The sequence below is a fragment of the Oncorhynchus tshawytscha genome, linkage group LG09, assembly GCF_018296145.1.
Source record: "Oncorhynchus tshawytscha isolate Ot180627B linkage group LG09, Otsh_v2.0, whole genome shotgun sequence".
Taxonomy (NCBI): Eukaryota; Metazoa; Chordata; class Actinopteri; order Salmoniformes; family Salmonidae; genus Oncorhynchus; species Oncorhynchus tshawytscha.
The window spans coordinates 84,940,852-84,958,768 of record NC_056437.1 but is presented as its reverse complement, the minus strand read 5'-3'; the positions used below and the strand labels follow the sequence as shown (position 1 = coordinate 84,958,768).

The 17,917-nt window shown below is 41.9% G+C and overlaps 1 protein-coding gene across 1 annotated transcript; it reads left to right on the top strand.

Annotated features, from left to right (window-relative positions):
• The first annotated feature begins 847 nt into the window (after nucleotides 1–847).
• Nucleotides 848–12,655, top strand: paqr4a (progestin and adipoQ receptor family member IVa). The gene is made up of 3 exons (XM_024433784.2): nucleotides 848–2,031; nucleotides 9,210–9,428; nucleotides 12,199–12,655. The coding sequence occupies exons 1-3, from the start codon at nucleotides 1,758–1,760 to the stop codon at nucleotides 12,630–12,632; spliced, it is 927 nt and encodes a 308-aa protein (XP_024289552.1). The 5' UTR covers nucleotides 848–1,757; the 3' UTR covers nucleotides 12,633–12,655.
• The last annotated feature ends 5,262 nt before the right edge of the window (nucleotides 12,656–17,917 follow it).

The window sequence follows — 17,917 nt, the reverse complement described above, 5'->3', positions numbered from 1 at the left end:
TGTTTTGACAATGTAAACATATGTTTCCCATGCCAATAAATACCCTTGAATTGAATTGAGAGAGAGAGAGAAAGAGAGAGTGTGGAAACAACATTTTAGATTCATATTTAGAGAAACATTCATATGCTCCTAATAACTAAGTTATTACTTTTTGGTAAACAATTGTTTTTGTTATTGAATCACAATCTATACAGTCAATTAGAATTATTAAGCATACCTCCAACAATATAGGGACAATATATTTTCTCTATGCTTTGCCCTCTCACAACTACAGAGTCATATCAGATAGAAACGGACCCATATAATAATAATAATAATAATAATATAATAATAATAATAATAATAATATGTTACATGAACACACCCATGAATACAATTCTGCCCTCCAATTGGTTTAGTAATGGCGTGTTCATGTTATAGGCTTTCCTATTGGCTAATGAAGAGTGAACATAGAGCGCAAACTGCAAGGGCTGGTTGATTGACATGGCTCCCGCCACCCTGGCTGGCACTACAGTCAACCTTTCACCTTCTTATCCAATGCGCATTTTTATGTATTTTAAAGTAAACTTTGCTGTTGTAGGTCTATATTTGTTAACTACGTGAAAGTAATTAGAAAAATACATAGAAGAAGATGTAAGATTAAAGTACAAATAACTGTTTCTTCTTCATGTTTCCTAAATTCTAGAGAGGATCACCTAATTATTGGTCCAGCCATTATTAAACATTATTTCAAAATAATACCAGACAGTGACTGGTGAGGTATGTATCCCTGTCTCCCTTGTGCTGTTTTCTCATAAAACCCCACTGTCAGTCCCCCGCAATAATTCTCTTCAGTACCGCTCTATACCCACATTGGATTAAAGCGTCACTGTCCGGTACAGGGCATCAATCATCCGATGCGAGGGACTCGACGCCGGTGAATAAACGAGTCACATCTAACAAGAGTTTGGACGGCATCTTTATGGGAAATGGGGGTACCAATACAAGAAAAGATTTGGACACGAAAATCTGTATTTTTCGTGTCGGGTTGACATCTTCCTTATCCATATTTGTTTGAAATCTCCCGGTGCAAATCACAGCAGTAGCACGCTAACGCGTTCCATCGCACTACATCTGTAGTTGTTGGTCGGTGACAAACTAGCTACCGTTAGTTAGCTGTAACCAGAATATGGATATTTTTGTAAAGACAATAGAGGTGATTGTGCTCGAACGTTTAGCTGATTTTACGTTATGACCTGCTAACGTTAGTCCTGTATTGGAAATCTGACCGCTAAAAACCCATTCCTCTGTAGTCAGTGGTATCAAGGTGACGGATGGAAGTAGCTAAGCTAAAGCCACTGGACTTGTGAACCGGTGTAGATAAACTAACTATGGCTAATGCTATGTGCCGTGGAATGTTGTACGCTAGCTAGCGACACATTGAGTAACTAGCTAGCAGCTACCATGAATTATATTGTGTTAGCTAACCTCCGACAGATGTTGGGTGTTATGTCGGCAATCAAATGTAATATGTAATGTATACCACGGGCTTACACCATGTATGTGGTTGGCCTCGTCCTTGTCAACCCCTGTGGTTGACACATGTATCGGTTTTTAAAAGCAAACAGCGGGATAAAAACGCTGTCACCGGGTAGTGGTGCTGAAAAGAAAGAACATATTTTCTGTCGCTAGCTCGCTACAGTACTGTAGCAATGGGAGCTAGCTAGCTATGTAGCTAGCAGCACATTATAGCTAGCTAACCCCCCCAGATTTGATCAATGGTGTCTAATAAATTTTTATTCGCAATAATTCTATTATATGTGTATATAGGTGTACAGTCATTATTTTACTTTTTTGGCGGCGTCGTTTTAACTATTTTGGTTGCTATGGCATTTTTAAATGGACCCAGACTATTAGACTGGGCGAATTCACCTCCTCATCTTCAATTCAACAAATACGTCCTGACTGGATACCGACCAATATCTTCTGTCCAAGACTGTATAAGAAGCCTTTTTTACATGCACAACGAACTGGGAAACATATACACACATGGTGAGTTTAAATATTTTGAGATAAAGATAACTTGCTGGCTGGCTAGCTAAATTTCTCTAGAAGTAAATGAGTGGGTTTGCTAGCTAGCAACAGAGCAGTTCAGGCTTTGCTATGGAGCGATTTCAGTGCAAACAGAAACGATTTGAATTCAATATTTTTGTATTAAGATATTGAATTTGAATTCTATATTTTTCGATTTGTAATGCAAAAATTGAGTTATTGAATTCATGAATTGCACTTGTATTTCATGATTTGAAACTGAATTGAATGAATATTTCATTCCGTTTTAAAATTCAATTTCAATTGCATTAAATATTCAAATACAATATTTATATATTCAGTTTAAATATGGTATATATTGCTTTCATTGTCTGTGTATTAAGTTTACAAAATACAATTTCAAGTTTAGCAAAGTTTCATATATTCAACTTCTCAGATGCATTCAGATTCACTTTTCAAATTCAGTTCTTTAAATTCAGATTCAAAACTAGAGACATCATCCTGGTACTTTGCTAGCAAGGAATGGTAAAAAAACAAACAGATAGAATCACACGCTCCAGGGTTCACTCCAGGATATTTTAACAAGGTGGTGCAGCAGAGTACGGCTGAGGGGAGGCATGGAGCAGGGCAGTGACCCCCTTTGGACTTTTTATTTTTAACACGTGTAAGTGCCATTTCCTCCAATCTAAAGCAAAACATACTCTATTAAATGCTAACAAAAAAATATGTTTTTTACATAGTGGTGCAGCCAGTCTACAAGGTGGCGCAGCACCGCACTTACATTGGGGAGAACCATGCGCTCTGTGTTAAACAGGTTTCAGGCGTTTTCTAAAGCCAATGTGTCATGTTGAATTTATCTTCTTACAATGAATTTGGCTCTAGCGTTTGAACTCTTTGGGCTACAAGCTATTATGACCCCTTTGCTGAAAGCTAAAACTTGGAACATGGATGTGGTTTCTGTGACCATGTTTAAGTGATGAGAACCTTGCCTGAGATTTGAAGACGTGTTAGTCTGACATGTTAGACATATTAGTTTCAAGTCTCCGGCAAGGGTACTCATTATAATGTGACTGACTGGGTGAAGACTTTGTTAACCTGCTGAGCTAAAGCTTAGGAATTGGTTCTGTGACTTGGATGGGTCTCTCCGAGGAGGAGGTCAAAGGGGGTTGAAGTGTAACAGGTGGTTCATGGACCATGCTTGCATGATGAGTACTCTGAGACCTGAAAAGTTGCCTTGTCTGGCACACAGGATTTGTTAGAACCTAATCATGTCTTCCGGTCTCAGTCAAGGTTGTTCATCACATGCATGGATCACCAAACCACCGCTGTTGTGCTCTCATTAAATGTGGTAAACAGATTCTTATGCTTTTGTTTGCCACAGAAAGTGTTGTTCTCCAGTAGGCCTGAGTTCAAACCCAGTCAGTTATATTGGTGCCGTGAGTATGAGGTCAAATGTGGGTGAAATGTAACCAAGATCCACAGTCTTTTAATGAGTAACCTTTATTTTTTATTGAACCTTTATTTAACTAGGCAAGTCAGTTAAGAACAAATTCTATTTTTTACAATACTAATTGTGCACCGCCCTGTGGGACTCCCAATCACGGCCGGATGTGATTTAGCCTGGATTTGAACCAGGGATTGTAGTGCTGCCTCTTGCACTGAGATGCAGTGCCTTAGGCCCCTGCGCCACTCAGGAGCCCTTGCTGTAGACACTTGAAGACTTTTTAGCTTCCTGAACTCATCCATATGGGATTTAGCTAAGTGGGCTAACAAAGTCTATGACATGCTGGAGATCCGGTTCAAACCCAGTAGGTCACAAGAGCAAGATTAAATAGGGAGTGGAAAAGCTATCCTCAGAAGGGCTATGACAGGGCAATTCAACTATATTCTTATGGGGCCAAATTGCATTTATTTTTGTCACACTCTATTGCGTGTCCTGTGTGCATCATAGAGGGGAACAGAAGGAACGACAATATTCAAGAGAGTCTTAGAGAGTCCCATTCAGGAATGGGGTCATAATAGCTTATAGCCAAAATGGTACACATATTAGAGCCAAATTAATCGGAAAAAAATAAATTAAACATGCCACATTGGCTTCAGAAATCGCCGGAACCCTGTTCAACCTGTAGAACATTTGATTCATTCTGTTAACTTCTACCATTCCTTGCTGACAAAGTACCAGGATGTTGCTTCTGGTTTTGAATCTGAATTTAGAGAACTGAATTTGAAAATATATTGAATTAAATTGAAATTAAACATTAAATCTATTAATTCAATTCAGTTTTCAATCATGAAATACAAGTTAAATTTATTTATTCAATTTGTGCATTACAAATTCAAAAATGTTGAATTCAAATACAGTTTCTGTTGGCACTGAAGTCGCTCCGTACTGTGACCAGTGACAGCAGCCATGGGAAGTGTTAGCTGGCTAGCTAACTAGCAAGCAGCTTGCTATTGTAGTTAGTTGAATCACAGTAAGTTGCCAAAGACAAATCTCAACACCAGCTGATGACTAATATAATAAGCTTCATGTAAAGTTTTGGTTGCACTTGGTAGTACATTACAGCACAGAATAAACTGGTAATAACATGGTAATTATGTCAGAAAGTATGGTAACAAGTTTGAGATCTTCACAATGAATTTGCCCACATACTCTTATAATTTCAGTATATGTGTTGGGTAGAGAAGGAGAAGGCTCTCTGTGTCTCTAAAAATCCTCTTAATTTTCAGATTGAAGTGACCAAGATTGCATATGAAACCATGGTCTCTAGCATAGGATTCTTGATGACCTCAAGTGAAGTCAACTTGCTACGGTATAAAGGATGCTTGTGTACCAATGGAGTGTTCAGTTTTAGTGTCAGCCATCTCCTTCCATTTTACTTACAGCACACCTGCCAACAGTCATTGAACCAGACAGGATTAGTGATCACCAGGGCATGGGGGAATTTATTCCTGAAAGGAAGAGGAATCCTTTATTAAGACCAGGAATGATTGATTGATTGGCAGGCAGCTTAGCCTCTCCCTTACTATGCAATTTGTCATTCAGAGAAAGTAATTAAAAGAAAAAGGATGTTCAGAGAAAAAGGTTTGTCATTCAGAGAAAAAGGTTATTGCAATATTCTTGCAGCATAATAGCATTCAGAAAATAGGCTACATAAATACGGATGTATGACTCATTGGGTCTCATTGGGTAAAAGCGTCTGCTAAATGTATATATTTATATATTTCAAGTTGGTGAAGTCACACAGGTCCCATTTTTGGTAATATATGGCACCTGAAAACCAAATAAGATCACACAAATGGAGTCCACATGCTACATTTGCACAATAGGTTCAACAGCTGGAATACTTTTGGATAGAAACACGCAACTCCTGTCTAAAGAGTAGTGTTTACACAGGCAATCCAATTATATTTTTTACACTAATTGTTTTTTTGGCCAATCAGATCAGCTCTGAAAAATATCTGATGTGATTGGTCAAAAGACCAATTAATGGAAAACCCCCAGAATTGGGTTGCCTGTGTAAATGCAGCCTTAGAGAGCCTGTCCAGTTGTACTGCTCAGTCGTGCTGAGGGAGCGTATGGAGGGAGGGGTGCAGAAGAGATCAAACTCAAAATAGATGTTAGACAGGAGGCTGGTGTGAGAAGCTATAGGAGGACGGGCTTATTGTAATGGCTGGAATGGAATAAATGGAACATTATCAAACATGGAAATCACATGTTTGACTCCATTCCATTTATACTATTCCAGCCATTACAATAAGCCCGTCCTCCTATAGCTTCTCACACCAGCCTCCTGTGGTGTTGGATTGCATTGGCTGTATCACCTGGCCAGGACAAATGATTTTACATTCGGAAAAGCAGAGTGAGCGAAAGACGGGAAGAAGGCAGGATGTGGAGGAGAGTGATATGTGTGTATCAAATTTCAAGGACCTGATTTTGCTCTCCAAGCACATCCCAATAGCCTAAGTGAAGCAACCTACAACACATCTCTGTAGTTTAAGGGTAATTCCATGGTAACGGAATTACGCTGTGATTTTTCACAGGAAAGAACTGTGATCTTTGCATCTGCACTGTTTTCCAGTAAATGTTTTAATTGTATTTACTGTGCAGGGATCTCCCAGTAAGAGAAAAAAAACCCAGTGCCTTCAGAAAGTATTCACACCCCCGGACATACCTCTTTTTTTTGTTGTTACACCCTGAATTCAAAATTGTTTTTTTTTAAAATTCTCTCATCCATCTACACACAATACCCCATAATGACAAAGTGAAAACACGTTTTACATTTCTTTGCAAATGGGGCGGCAGGGTAGCCTAGTGGTTAGAGCGTTGGACTAGTAACCGGAAGGTTGCAAGTTCAAACCCCTGAGCTGACAAGGTACAAATCTGTCGTTCTGCCCCTGAACAGGCAGTTAATCCACTGTTCCTAGGCTGTCATTGAAAATAAGAATTTGTTCTTAACTGATCTTGCCTGGTTAAATAAAGGTTTAAAAAAAAACATGTTTTAAATAAATAAATAAATGCAGAAATATCTCATTTAAATAAGTATTCACACCCATGAGTCAATACTTTGCAGAAGCACCTTTGGTGGTGATTACAGTTTTGAGTCGTCTGGGGTATGTCTGTATCAGCTTTGCACATCTGAATTTGTTTTTTTTCTCAAGTTCTGGGAAGTTAGATGGGCAGTGGTGGTGAACAGCATTCCAACGCTGGAAAGCATTCCAGCATTGTTTGGCTGTATGTTTGAGGTCATTGTCCTGTTGGAATGTAAATCTTCTCCCCAGTCTAAGGTCGTTTGCACTCTGAAGCAGGTTCTCATCAAGGATTTGCCTGTATTTGACTCCATTCATTGTTCCCTCTATCAGTCTCCCAATCCCTGCAGTTGAAAAGCATGTCCATAGTATCATGCTGCCAGCACCATGCTGCACAGTAGGGATGGTGTTAGACGGTTGATGTTCTGTGCCTGGTTTTCTCCAGACATAGCGCTTTGCATTCAGGCCAAATAGTAAAATTTGTCTCATCAGACGACAGAATATTTTGCCTGATGCTATCAGTCTTTCACCTGCATTTTTGCTAACTCCAGGCATGCTGTCGTGGCTTTTTCTCAGAAGTGGCATCTGTCTGGACACTTTCCATTAAAGTGCTGTAGAGACTGTTGTCCTTCTGGCAGGTTTTCCCATCTCAGCCAAGGAACTCTGTAGTTCATTGGGTTCTTGGTCACCTCCCTGACCAAGGTCCTTCTTGCCCGGTTGCTCCATTTGGTCAGAAGGCCAACTCTATGCAGAGTCTGGATAGTTCCGTCTTTTTTTAATTTCCCAATGGAGACCACTGCTCTTGGAAACTTTGAACACTCTACAAGTTGTTTTATACCCTCCCCAGATATATGCCTCATCACAATCTTGGAGATGTACTAGTTCCTTGGACTTCATGGGATTATTTCACCTCTGACATATATAGACAGGTGTGTTTCTTAAGAAATCATGTCCAAAAAATTGAATTGGCAACAGGTGGTCCAATCAAGTTGTAGTGACATCCCAAGGATGATCAAAGGAAATTGAATGCACTTGAACTCAATTTGGAGTGTCAAAGCAAAAGAGTGTGAATACTTATCTAAATGAGATATTTCTGTATTTCATTTTGAATAAATTTGCAAAAATCTTGAAAAAATACGTTTTCACTTTGTCGTTATAGGGTATTGTGTGCAGATGGGTGAGAAAATACATCTATTTAATCCATTTAGAATTCTGTCTGTAACAACAAAATGTGGAATAAGTGAATGGGTATGGATACTTTCTAAAGGCACTTACACTCAGTGGCCAGTTTATTAGGTACACCCATCTAGTACCGGGTCAGACCCCCCTCTTGCTTCCAGAACAGCCTGAATTCTTCAGGGCATGGATTCTACAAGGTGTGGTTGGTGTTCAAACATGGCTCAGTTGGTAACAAGGGACTTAACGTGTGCCAGGAAAACATTCCCCACACCATTACACCACCGCCACCAGCCTGTACCGTTGACAGCAGGAAGGACCCATGGACTCATGCAGCTTAGGCCAAATCCTGACTCTGCCATCAGCATGACATAACAGCAACCGTGATTAGTCGGACCAGGAAAAGTTTTTCCATTCCTCAGTTGTCCAGTGTTGGTGATCACGTTCCCATAGGAACCTCCTCTGCTTGTTTTTAGCTGATAGGAGTGGAACCCGGTGTGGTCGTCTGCTGCAATAGCCCATCCGTGACAAGGACCGACGAGTTGTGCGTTCCGAGATGCCGTTGTACTGCTCCGTTATTTGCCCGTTTGTGGCCTGCCTGTTAGCTTGCACGATTCTTGCCATTCTCCTTTTGACCTCTCATCAACAAGCTGTTTTCGCCCACAACCGTTCTCAGTAAACCCTAGACACTGTCATGCGTAAAAATCCCAGGCTACGCTGGCTGAATGCTTTTTGTTTGTCGCACTGTTCTCAGTAAACCCTAGACACTGTCATGCGTAAAAAACACCTCCCAGGAGGCCACCTACCGGCACATTTCTGAGGTACTGGCTGACAATCGTAACACACGCTCAAAGTCACCTAGCTTATGTCATCACTAGCGTTCAATCGAACAGTAACTGGATGCCTGTTTGCCTGCCACATGACTCACTGTCTATAGGACCGAACCATTTAAAAAATATTTTTTTATTACTTAATTTGTTATCATATAAGGCCATTGTTTGCTCTAGATTGCAGGAAATTGCAGTTACAGGTGTTCATAAATCTTGGCTGTACTCTGCAGCACCTCCTTGTTAAAATATCCTGGGGAGAACCCTGGTGTGTAAGTTGGTCAAAGTAGTCATTGTACATAGTTGTTTTTTGCTTGCCATACAGTCTCTGTGTAATTCTGTTACCGTGGGATTGCCCTGTAGTGCAGCAGTAATTGTTGCTGAAGCTAAACAAGAGCTTGTGGAAGGTGAAAAAAGGTGTCTATGCAGTAGCGCTATGCCGTATTGCTAATGTGAATGGAAATTCATAACACATTTTAATTTTTTTGTAATTTCATTGGAATATAATAACAGGTGAAAATACACTATCCAGTACAGTAGTGAAAACTGCAAGCGTTTTGTATTGGTAAATCTGGTGCTAGTTGTCAGCAAGATTTAGGCCTATTTGACCGAACCCTGTTTATCCCCTTCACCCCTTCCTGACAGGTATCCCTCTGCTCTGCTTCCTGTTCCTCATCCCGCTCAACTTCCCCTGGTCCCAGATCAGTGTGACATGGCTGGGTGTGGTCCACTTCCTGGCCTGTCTGTCCCCCCAGCTGGGCTCTGTGCTCTACCACCTCTTCATGAACCACGAGGGAGGAGAGCCTGTCTACCACACCCTTCTCACCCTCGACATGTGTGGCATCTGCATGATCAACACGCTGGGTAAGCAGGGGGGCTTCTGGGTAGCAACTAAAAGCTCTCTCTCATTCTTTCTTTCATTCTTTCTAACTTTTTATCTCCTTCTCTCCTTTCTTTCTCTTCCGGCCTTTTGTTTTCTGTGTACACTCTCTGGCGCACTCTTTTTGTGCAATCCATTTTTAATTTACATATATGCAAATCATCTTGAGTATCCAATAACCAGTGGGTCGTTCCAGCAATTTGGTGCCTTTCAAGATGTGTAACTTGGTAGGGGAAAAAGTTTGATATCACACTTTGTCATAAAGAGCACATGCATAACCTAATAAAAATAAAAACATTTTCCCATCTCATAAATAATGACGATAGTAAGTACCTAATAAAGTATTATTATTATTATTAAACCTTTATTTTGACAGGCAAGTCATCTATATCAAAATCAAATCAAATCAAATTTTATTTGTCACATACACATGGTTAGCAGATGTTAATGCGAGTGTAGCGAAATGCTTGTGCTTCTAGTTCCGACAATGCAGTAATAACGAGCAAGTAATCTAACTAACAATTCCAAAAACTACTGTCATACACAGTGTAAGGGGATAAAGAATATGTACATAAGGATATATGAATGAGTGATGGTACAGAGCAGCATAGGCAAGATACAGTAGATGATATCGAGTACAGTATATACATATGAGATAAGTATGTAAACCAAGTGGCATAGTTAAAGTGGCTAGTGATACATGTATTACATAAGGATGCAGTCGATGATATAGAGTACAGTATCAACGTATGCATATGAGATGAACAATGTAGGGTAAGTAACATTATATAAGGTAGCATTGTTTAAAGTGGCTAGTGATATATTTACATCATTTCCCATCAATTCCCATGATTAAAGTGGCTGGAGTAGAGTCAGTGTCATTGACAGTGTGTTGGCAGTAGCCACTCAATGTTAGTGGTGGCTGTTTAACAGTCTGATGGCCTTGAGATAGAAGCTGTTTTTCAGTCTCTCGGTCCCAGCTTTGATGCACCTGTACTGACCTCGCCTTCTGGATGGCAGCGGGGTGAACAGGCAGTGGCTCGGGTGGTTGGTGTCCTTGATGATCTTTATGGCCTTCCTGTAGCATCGGGTAGTGTAGGTGTCCTGGAGGGCAGGTAGTTTGCCCCCGGTGATGCGTTGTGCAGACCTCACTACCCTCTGGAGAGCCTTACGGTTGAGGGCGGTGCAGTTGCCATACCAGGCGGTGATACAGCCCGCCAGGATGCTCTCGATTGTGCATCTGTAGAAGTTTGTGAGTGCTTTTGGTGACAAGCCGAATCTTCAGCCTCCTGAGGTTGAAGAGGCGCTGCTGCGCCTTCCTCACGATGCTGTCTGTGTGAGTGGACCAATTCAGTTTGTCTGTGATGTGTATGCCGAGGAACTTAAAACTTGCTACCCTCTCCACTACTGTTCCATCGATGTGGATGGGGGTGTTCCCTCTGCTGTTTCCTGAAGTCCACAATCATCTCCTTAGTTTTGTTGACGTTGAGTGTGAGGTTATTTTCCTGACACCACACTCCGAGGGCCCTCACCTCCTCCCTGTAGGCCGTCTCGTCGTTGTTGGTAATCAAGCCTACCACTGTTGTGTCATCCGCAAACTTGATGATTGAGTTGGAGGCGTGCATGGCCACGCAGTCGTGGGTGAACAGGGAGTACAGGAGAGGGCTCAGAACGCACCCTTTGGGGCCCCAGTGTTGAGGATCAGCGGGGAGGAGATGTTGTTGCCTACCCTCACCACCTGGGGGCGGCCCGTCAGGAAGTCCAGTACCCAGTTGCACAGGGCGGGCCGAGACCCAGGGTCTCGAGCTTGATGACGAGCTTGGAGGGTACTATGGTGTTGAATGCCGAGCTGTAGTCGATGAACAGCATTCTCACATAGGTATTCCTCTTGTCCAGATGGGTTAGGGCAGTGTGCAGTGTGGTTGAGATTGCATCGTCTGTGGACCTATTTGGGCGGTAAGCAAATTGGAGTGGGTCAAGGGTGTCAGGTAGGGTGGAGGTGATATGGTCCTTGACTAGTCTCTCAAAGCACTTCATGATGACGGATGTGAGTGCTACGGGCGGTAGTCGTTTAGCTCAGTTACCTTAGCTTTCTTGGGAACAGGAACAATGGTGGCCCTCTTGAAGCATGTGGGAACAGCAGACTGGTATAGGGATTGATTGAATATGTCCGTAAACACACCGGCCAGCTGGACTGCGCATGCTCTGAGGGCGCGGCTGGGGATGCCGTCTGGGCCTGCAGCCTTGCGAGGGTTAACACGTTTAAATGTCTTACTCACTTCGGCTGCAGTGAAGGAGAGACCGCATGTTTCCGTTGCAGGCCGTGTCAGTGGCACTGTATTGTCCTCAAAGCGGGCAAAAAGTTATTTAGTCTGCCTGGGAGCAAGACATCCTGGTCCGTGACTGGGCTGGGTTTCTTCCTGTAGTCCGTGATTGACTGTAGACCCTGCAGTACCAGTCAAAAGTTTGGACACACCTACTCATTCCAGGGCTTTTCTTTTCTTTTTACTATTTTCTACATTGTATGTTTAATAGTGAAGACATCAAAACTATGAAATAACACGTTTGGAATCATGTAGTAACCAAAAAAGTGTTAAACAAATCAAAATATATTTTCTATTTGAGATTCTTCAAAGTAGCCACCCTTTGCCTTGATGGCAGCTTTGTGTGCATGATTCTCTGGGATGGGAATATTTGTTGTGGTGTAGTTCAATGACTAACTGCCTCTGACTTTGTGTGTTGTGTTTGCCTCAGGAGCGCTGCCCATCGTCTACAGCACCTTGCTGTGCTACCCATTCACCCGCACAGTGGCTCTGCTCGTCTACATCCTGCTGTCCAGCTACGCTATCTACTCGGCCATCACGGCGCGGAGTAGCGTGCGGCGCCTGCGCTCCTTTGCCTGGCAGGCCCTGTTCCGCTTCTCCTTCTTCCTGCTGCGCTGGGTGGGCGTGGGCGGCGGCAGCCCCACCTCGCTGCAACACTTCCTCACCATGGATGCGCTGGCTGTACTGGGCGGGATCATCAACATCTCGCGCATCCCAGAGCGCTTCCGCCCGGGCCTCTTTGACTACTGGTGCAACAGCCACCAGATCATGCATGTGCTGGTGGTGGGCTCCATCCTCTACCTTCACTGGGGTGTGCTGGATGACCTGCTCTGGATCAACAGCCACCACTGTCCCTCAGACTGAGCCCCACCCTGCCTGGAGGGGGACCAGCGGGGAACAGGGTTTAGGACCTCTGTGGGGGGGGGGCGGGGGGCTGTTTCAATAGGTAATGCTTGGGAAGGGAAGATGGGAGGTGTTCATGAAGACGTGCATGGAAGGCCAGATAAAGTGTTTTACATAATAGGGATTGGTGCAGGCTTTGACACATGTGCAAGAATGTTCATACGGTATCTGTGTCCACCTTGCCATTATACATGCGTTGCTATTTATATTAGGGAACACACACAAGGATTTGGAAATTGGCTCACTGGTCAACACACACACACACACAGCAGAGGATCTGTGAAGATTACACACAAAGGAGATTAAGGATTTGATGTCAGAAATACACATAGAAATGTCTACCAAAAAAATCATGATATGCAAGTGAAGTTACACTTGAGCAATAGTTGATTTGCTGTTGACTTATCCTCATGTGTCAATTACCATTTCAACCTATGTCTTTTATCAAAGTGGACCTTCAATGATGCATTCATTCTTTCTGAAGTATTTTTCAGATGTCATTCTATTGCAACCTATGCAGCACATAGCATATAAACGTTAGAACAAACACACACACCGCACACACTCACAGCGTAGCATGCATACATGCTAGTAATGCACAAAGCACTCCCAGACCCGTCACAGAGTCCTATGGAACTACTTGAGTTACTGTGTATTAGAGAGGATATTCTCCCTCTCATTATTTCTTCCATGTTTGTTTGTCTTTCTCCCTTCTCTCTGGCTTTGTCTGTCTCTCTGTGGTCAGGTATGGGTGAAGGGTATGGGTAACTGGGTGAAGGGTATGGGTGACTGGGTATGGGTAACTGGGTGAAGGGTATGGGTAACTGGGTATGGGTGACTGGGTATGGGTGAAAGGGTTCATTCCTTGGCTTGTGAGTGCTCATTTTGTTTGAAGTTTACCTCCCTTTTAGTGCAGTCCACATAGCCTAAATGCTAGACTGAACTTGGATGCTTTGTGCCATTGAAAATATAACCATTTTGAATAGGGGATCATGACAGATTATTTACGTTTACAATTGCTATTGTTGAGTTACATGAAGTTACTCTTTATTATTGGTTAACCAATTAATCTTGTGAGACAGTGCATTTTATTTATTCATCAATATCTATATTTAAAGTGACAATTCCTCACATTTAACTGAGGAATTTGAATTGGTTTTGAATCCGGATTATTAGAATTAGTTCATGACTATAAAGTTAAAAAAATATATTTTGTTGTTGATTATTGTAATCATGTTTGGCACATACTGTAGTCAATGAAAAGGGTACATAACGTCTTAAATGAAGATGCCTAAAACAGACCGGATGTCTCTCTTTATAATACCTGAACAATAGTTACATGGATCTTGTAGCAAGATGGATCTTGTTGACTGAAAAGGGAAGTTCTGCCACCAAACAGATACCAAATGTTTATTACTCTACGGTATTAGAGAGACAGTTTGTGATGAGGGTTTTTAAAATTAGAATGCACTATTATTATTTGACTACTAGAAACCAGTAGGTTCCCCTGGGAGGGTGGAAATGGCCGACAGCTAGGCTACTTTCTAGGCTTTTAACTGTCCGAGGCCAGATAATGATTTGGTATGAGGCACTGCATTCTATGCCAAAGCTGGACATTATTACTACATAACATTGCCCAGTTGGACTCTTTGCACTTTGTTACCCTTAGAGAGGTACAATACTGTAGTACCAAGCTGACCTGTGCCGTATAGTATTTCATTAGACAACTGCAACCAAGCATGAATGAACCCCTAACCCTCTCACCATTTTCACAACCAGTAACCCTGAGCAAACTATTTCTGGTTACTTTAAAGTCAAAACTGTTGCCACTAGTTTCTGCACTGGCATTTGAGTTTATGCTCTGAGGAACAGTACAATGTTTACTTTTTGGATTACTTTTGTGTTTTATAGATTTTGTTCAACGATTGACTATGTGGAAGGTTGAGACCAAGCGGTTTGTTTTATTAATCTGCTTTGTTCTGAGGGAACTTTAACCTAGCCATCCCATGGACTAGTTAAGTTTGCATGTTTCTATGTAACATTGCACTTTTGTAACCTAGTGCACACACTCACACATAACCACACTAATAACCACTTCACTCACAAGTTGCCAAATGATGTGTCGAGGGCCTCCGTTGTAGCACATACTTTGCTCACATTGAGTCAAGGGTGAGGGAGAATGTCCCAGCCTCTCCCACACAGGCCTCAGACTGCAACCCGACCCTGACTAGTGTTAAACCGTTTCTCAGCCCCCTTATGAAACCACCCCTGTCATGGTGAGTACATTACAGCCATGGGCCCTTGTATCGTCATAAGCTGAAATTGTATTACAGTGCACTGAATGAAACTGATTATTAATGCATGTTGGTAGCTCTCAAACGGAAAGTCATTGTCTCATACGAGGACTTTAACTTAGTATTAGCCAAATGCTTGTGCATTGTAACATATGACACGTCATGTGTCAGTCACTCCAGCTAAGAGCTTTACATGCTGTCAGGGCAGTGGACCATGAGTGTTAAGAGAGGAACATACTACATACAGTATATACTAATACAGGAATATGAGGGACTAGAGCAGAGGCAATACAACTATATCAAATAAACTGCACTGTTTATTTATTTTCAAAAGGGCTTTGGATCAAAGTGAATACCAGTAATGAAACTTATTTAAAGTCCATGTAAATACATGTATGTATGTAGATTATATATACATACAGTGCAAACAGTATATAACGCTGATACTTTTTTATACATGTAATTAAAGTAAAGAAAGCAGAAGTAGGAACCTGGAATTTAACCTGTATGTCACCTCAGACAATGCTCTGTGTCCGAGGGAAACGGGACCTGAGGGGTGGTACTACTGTGTATTTAATATCAACCACATCCAACCTATTTACTCAAATATGTGAACCCAGATAAAACGGATTCTTTTCAGTTCTGTTGTAGAGATGGGTAACCGTGTGGGTTTTTGAGAGACCCAGGGTTTAAGAATGCTTTTGCTCGATTAAATATAACCTCATAAAAATAAAAGATGGGGAAGATACAGGAGGGGGGGGGCTTGTATGAATACCTCTGATTACAACTGGATATCTATGCATTATCAGATACAAATACATTTACACTGTCTGAAGTGGATGTGTGTTCAAGTGGTGTTTCTCAACTGTCACAAAAAAACAAAAAGGGTCAGTTCTCTACTCAAAGGGACTCCACCACCCTGGGTTTTCCACTTCTCAGGGTGCTATAGCCGTAGCTGTTACGTTGAGGCCAGGGGGTTCCTCTCTGAAACATGGCTTTTAGAGCCACACACCACAGAGGCCACTGGGTAGGGGTCAGAGGGAAGGTAAGAGTCAGCAGTAGTAGTAGAAGTAGGGATTATTTAGGGATTCTTGGGGTGGGCTCTGATTAAACGAGGTGAAATGTATTTAAAGAGCGGTTGAGAAAAGAGTAAGACTGTGGAAACGGGAAGATGGGAGGGGAGGGAAGAGTGGTGGGAGAAAGAACTAAAAAACATTTTTTAGAAATGGAACCAGGCCCACCAACAGTACCATTTTTCAGAGATGGAACCAGGCCAGCCAATGGTCATTGTTTTAGTCTGTATATTCTGCTATTCTATGATGATAATGATGACATGATATATGAAACACTAACAAAATGTAATGTTTTTTTTTTTTTGTACACAGGTGCCAGCTAGCCTGTTTCTGACTATTTATAAAGGATTAACTGTCCACTATTGTTATACGATGATGATGATGATGATACTTATTATTATTGATACAATTACTCTGTGGAGGGTTGGTACTAATTATGATACTGTCTGTACTGATAATGAAATGCCCTTTTCCTCTTGATGAAGGGAGCTTTCTTGAGGGTCTGTCTGTTTCTCTGTTTGTCCTTGTCTTCGGTCTCTCTTGGTTTTTGTAAATGAATTGAATGGCTGTTTATTTGGCCCCATCTGGTGGACATAACTCTGTAACGTTGCAGTCTATTGCAGGCATCATATTGTATCGTATAAAGGCTCACCGCCAACCGTTCTGTGTCTGGCAGAGGAAGCCCAGTTCTGATATTTTCACTAATTGATCTTTTGACCAATCAACTCTGAAAAAGATCTGATGTGAAAAGACCTGATGTGATTAGTCAAAGGACCATTGGTGGAAAACAAATACCAGAATTAGACGTTGCTTTTACACAGGCAATGTGACTGACTGACATACTTACTACTCAACAGTGTTAACATGCTAGGAGTGACCAAACCCTGCATGTTCAGGGTTGCACAAACCAGTTATGAATGTATATTTATGGACCCTGTATGTTTGAATATATGAGCTGTTTTAAGATCTCATACTTCATGTGTGAAATCTGTGTTTTAATGTGTTTTGTCTGTCCTGCTCCATGTCTGGGTGCAAGTTGCATCCTACTGTGCCTCATCGACCCGCCTTGTGTTCTCACCAACGCTTCTGTTCATTTATGGCCATCTTGTATCTCCCTGTGTCTAGTTTCTCTACGTGTCCATCTGTAGTGTCTTGCATTATACAGACAGGCCCTCCCACTCCTCAGTCTCCAGCAACGATTGTGCAATAAACTGAAGTCTATATTTTTAAACCTGTCTCTGGCCTTCCATTCTGTCTTTTTGGTCTCTCCTGTTCTGTTCTCTTGCTTGTTTTAATGGAGATGTTTTCAGGGGGGTTGAGGGAGCAGGGTCTGGTTAAAGGATGCATACATGTGTCTTTAAACAGAGCCTAGCTGTGCCATGGCATTCTCTGTTTGACTTCATCCTGTTATCCATACATGTGTCTTTAAACAGATCCTAGCTGTGCCATGGCATTCTCTGTTTGACTTCATCCTGTTATCCATACATGTGTCTTTAAACAGAGCCTAGCTGTGCCATGGCATTCTCTGTTTGACTTCATCCTGTTATCCATACATGTGTCTTTAAACAGAGCCTAGCTGTGCCATGGCATTCTCTGTTTGACTTCATCCTGTTATCCATACATGTGTCTTTAAACAGAGCCTAGCTGTGCCATGGCATTCTCATGTTTGACTTCATCATTGTTATCCATACATGTGTCTTTAAACAGAGCCTAGCTGTGCCATGGCATTCTCTGTTTGACTTCATCCTGTTATCCATACATGTGTCTTTAAACAGATCCTAGCTGTGCCATGGCATTCTCATGTTTGACTTCATCCTGTTATCCATACATGTGTCTTTAAACAGATCCTAGCTGTGCCATGGCATTCTCTGTTTGACTT

What these genes read in the sequence shown, in the direction of transcription:
- paqr4a (XM_024433784.2), top strand. Translation starts at nt 1,758, where the DNA reads ATGGTGTCTAATAAATTTTTATTCGCAATAATTCTATTATATGTGTAT. An exon ending in GGGAAACATATACACACATG is followed by an intron (nt 2,032 to 9,209) that starts GTGAGTTTAAAT and finishes CCTTCCTGACAG; the next exon opens with GTATCCCTCTGCTCTGCTTC. An exon ending in CTGCATGATCAACACGCTGG is followed by an intron (nt 9,429 to 12,198) that starts GTAAGCAGGGGG and finishes TGTTTGCCTCAG; the next exon opens with GAGCGCTGCCCATCGTCTAC.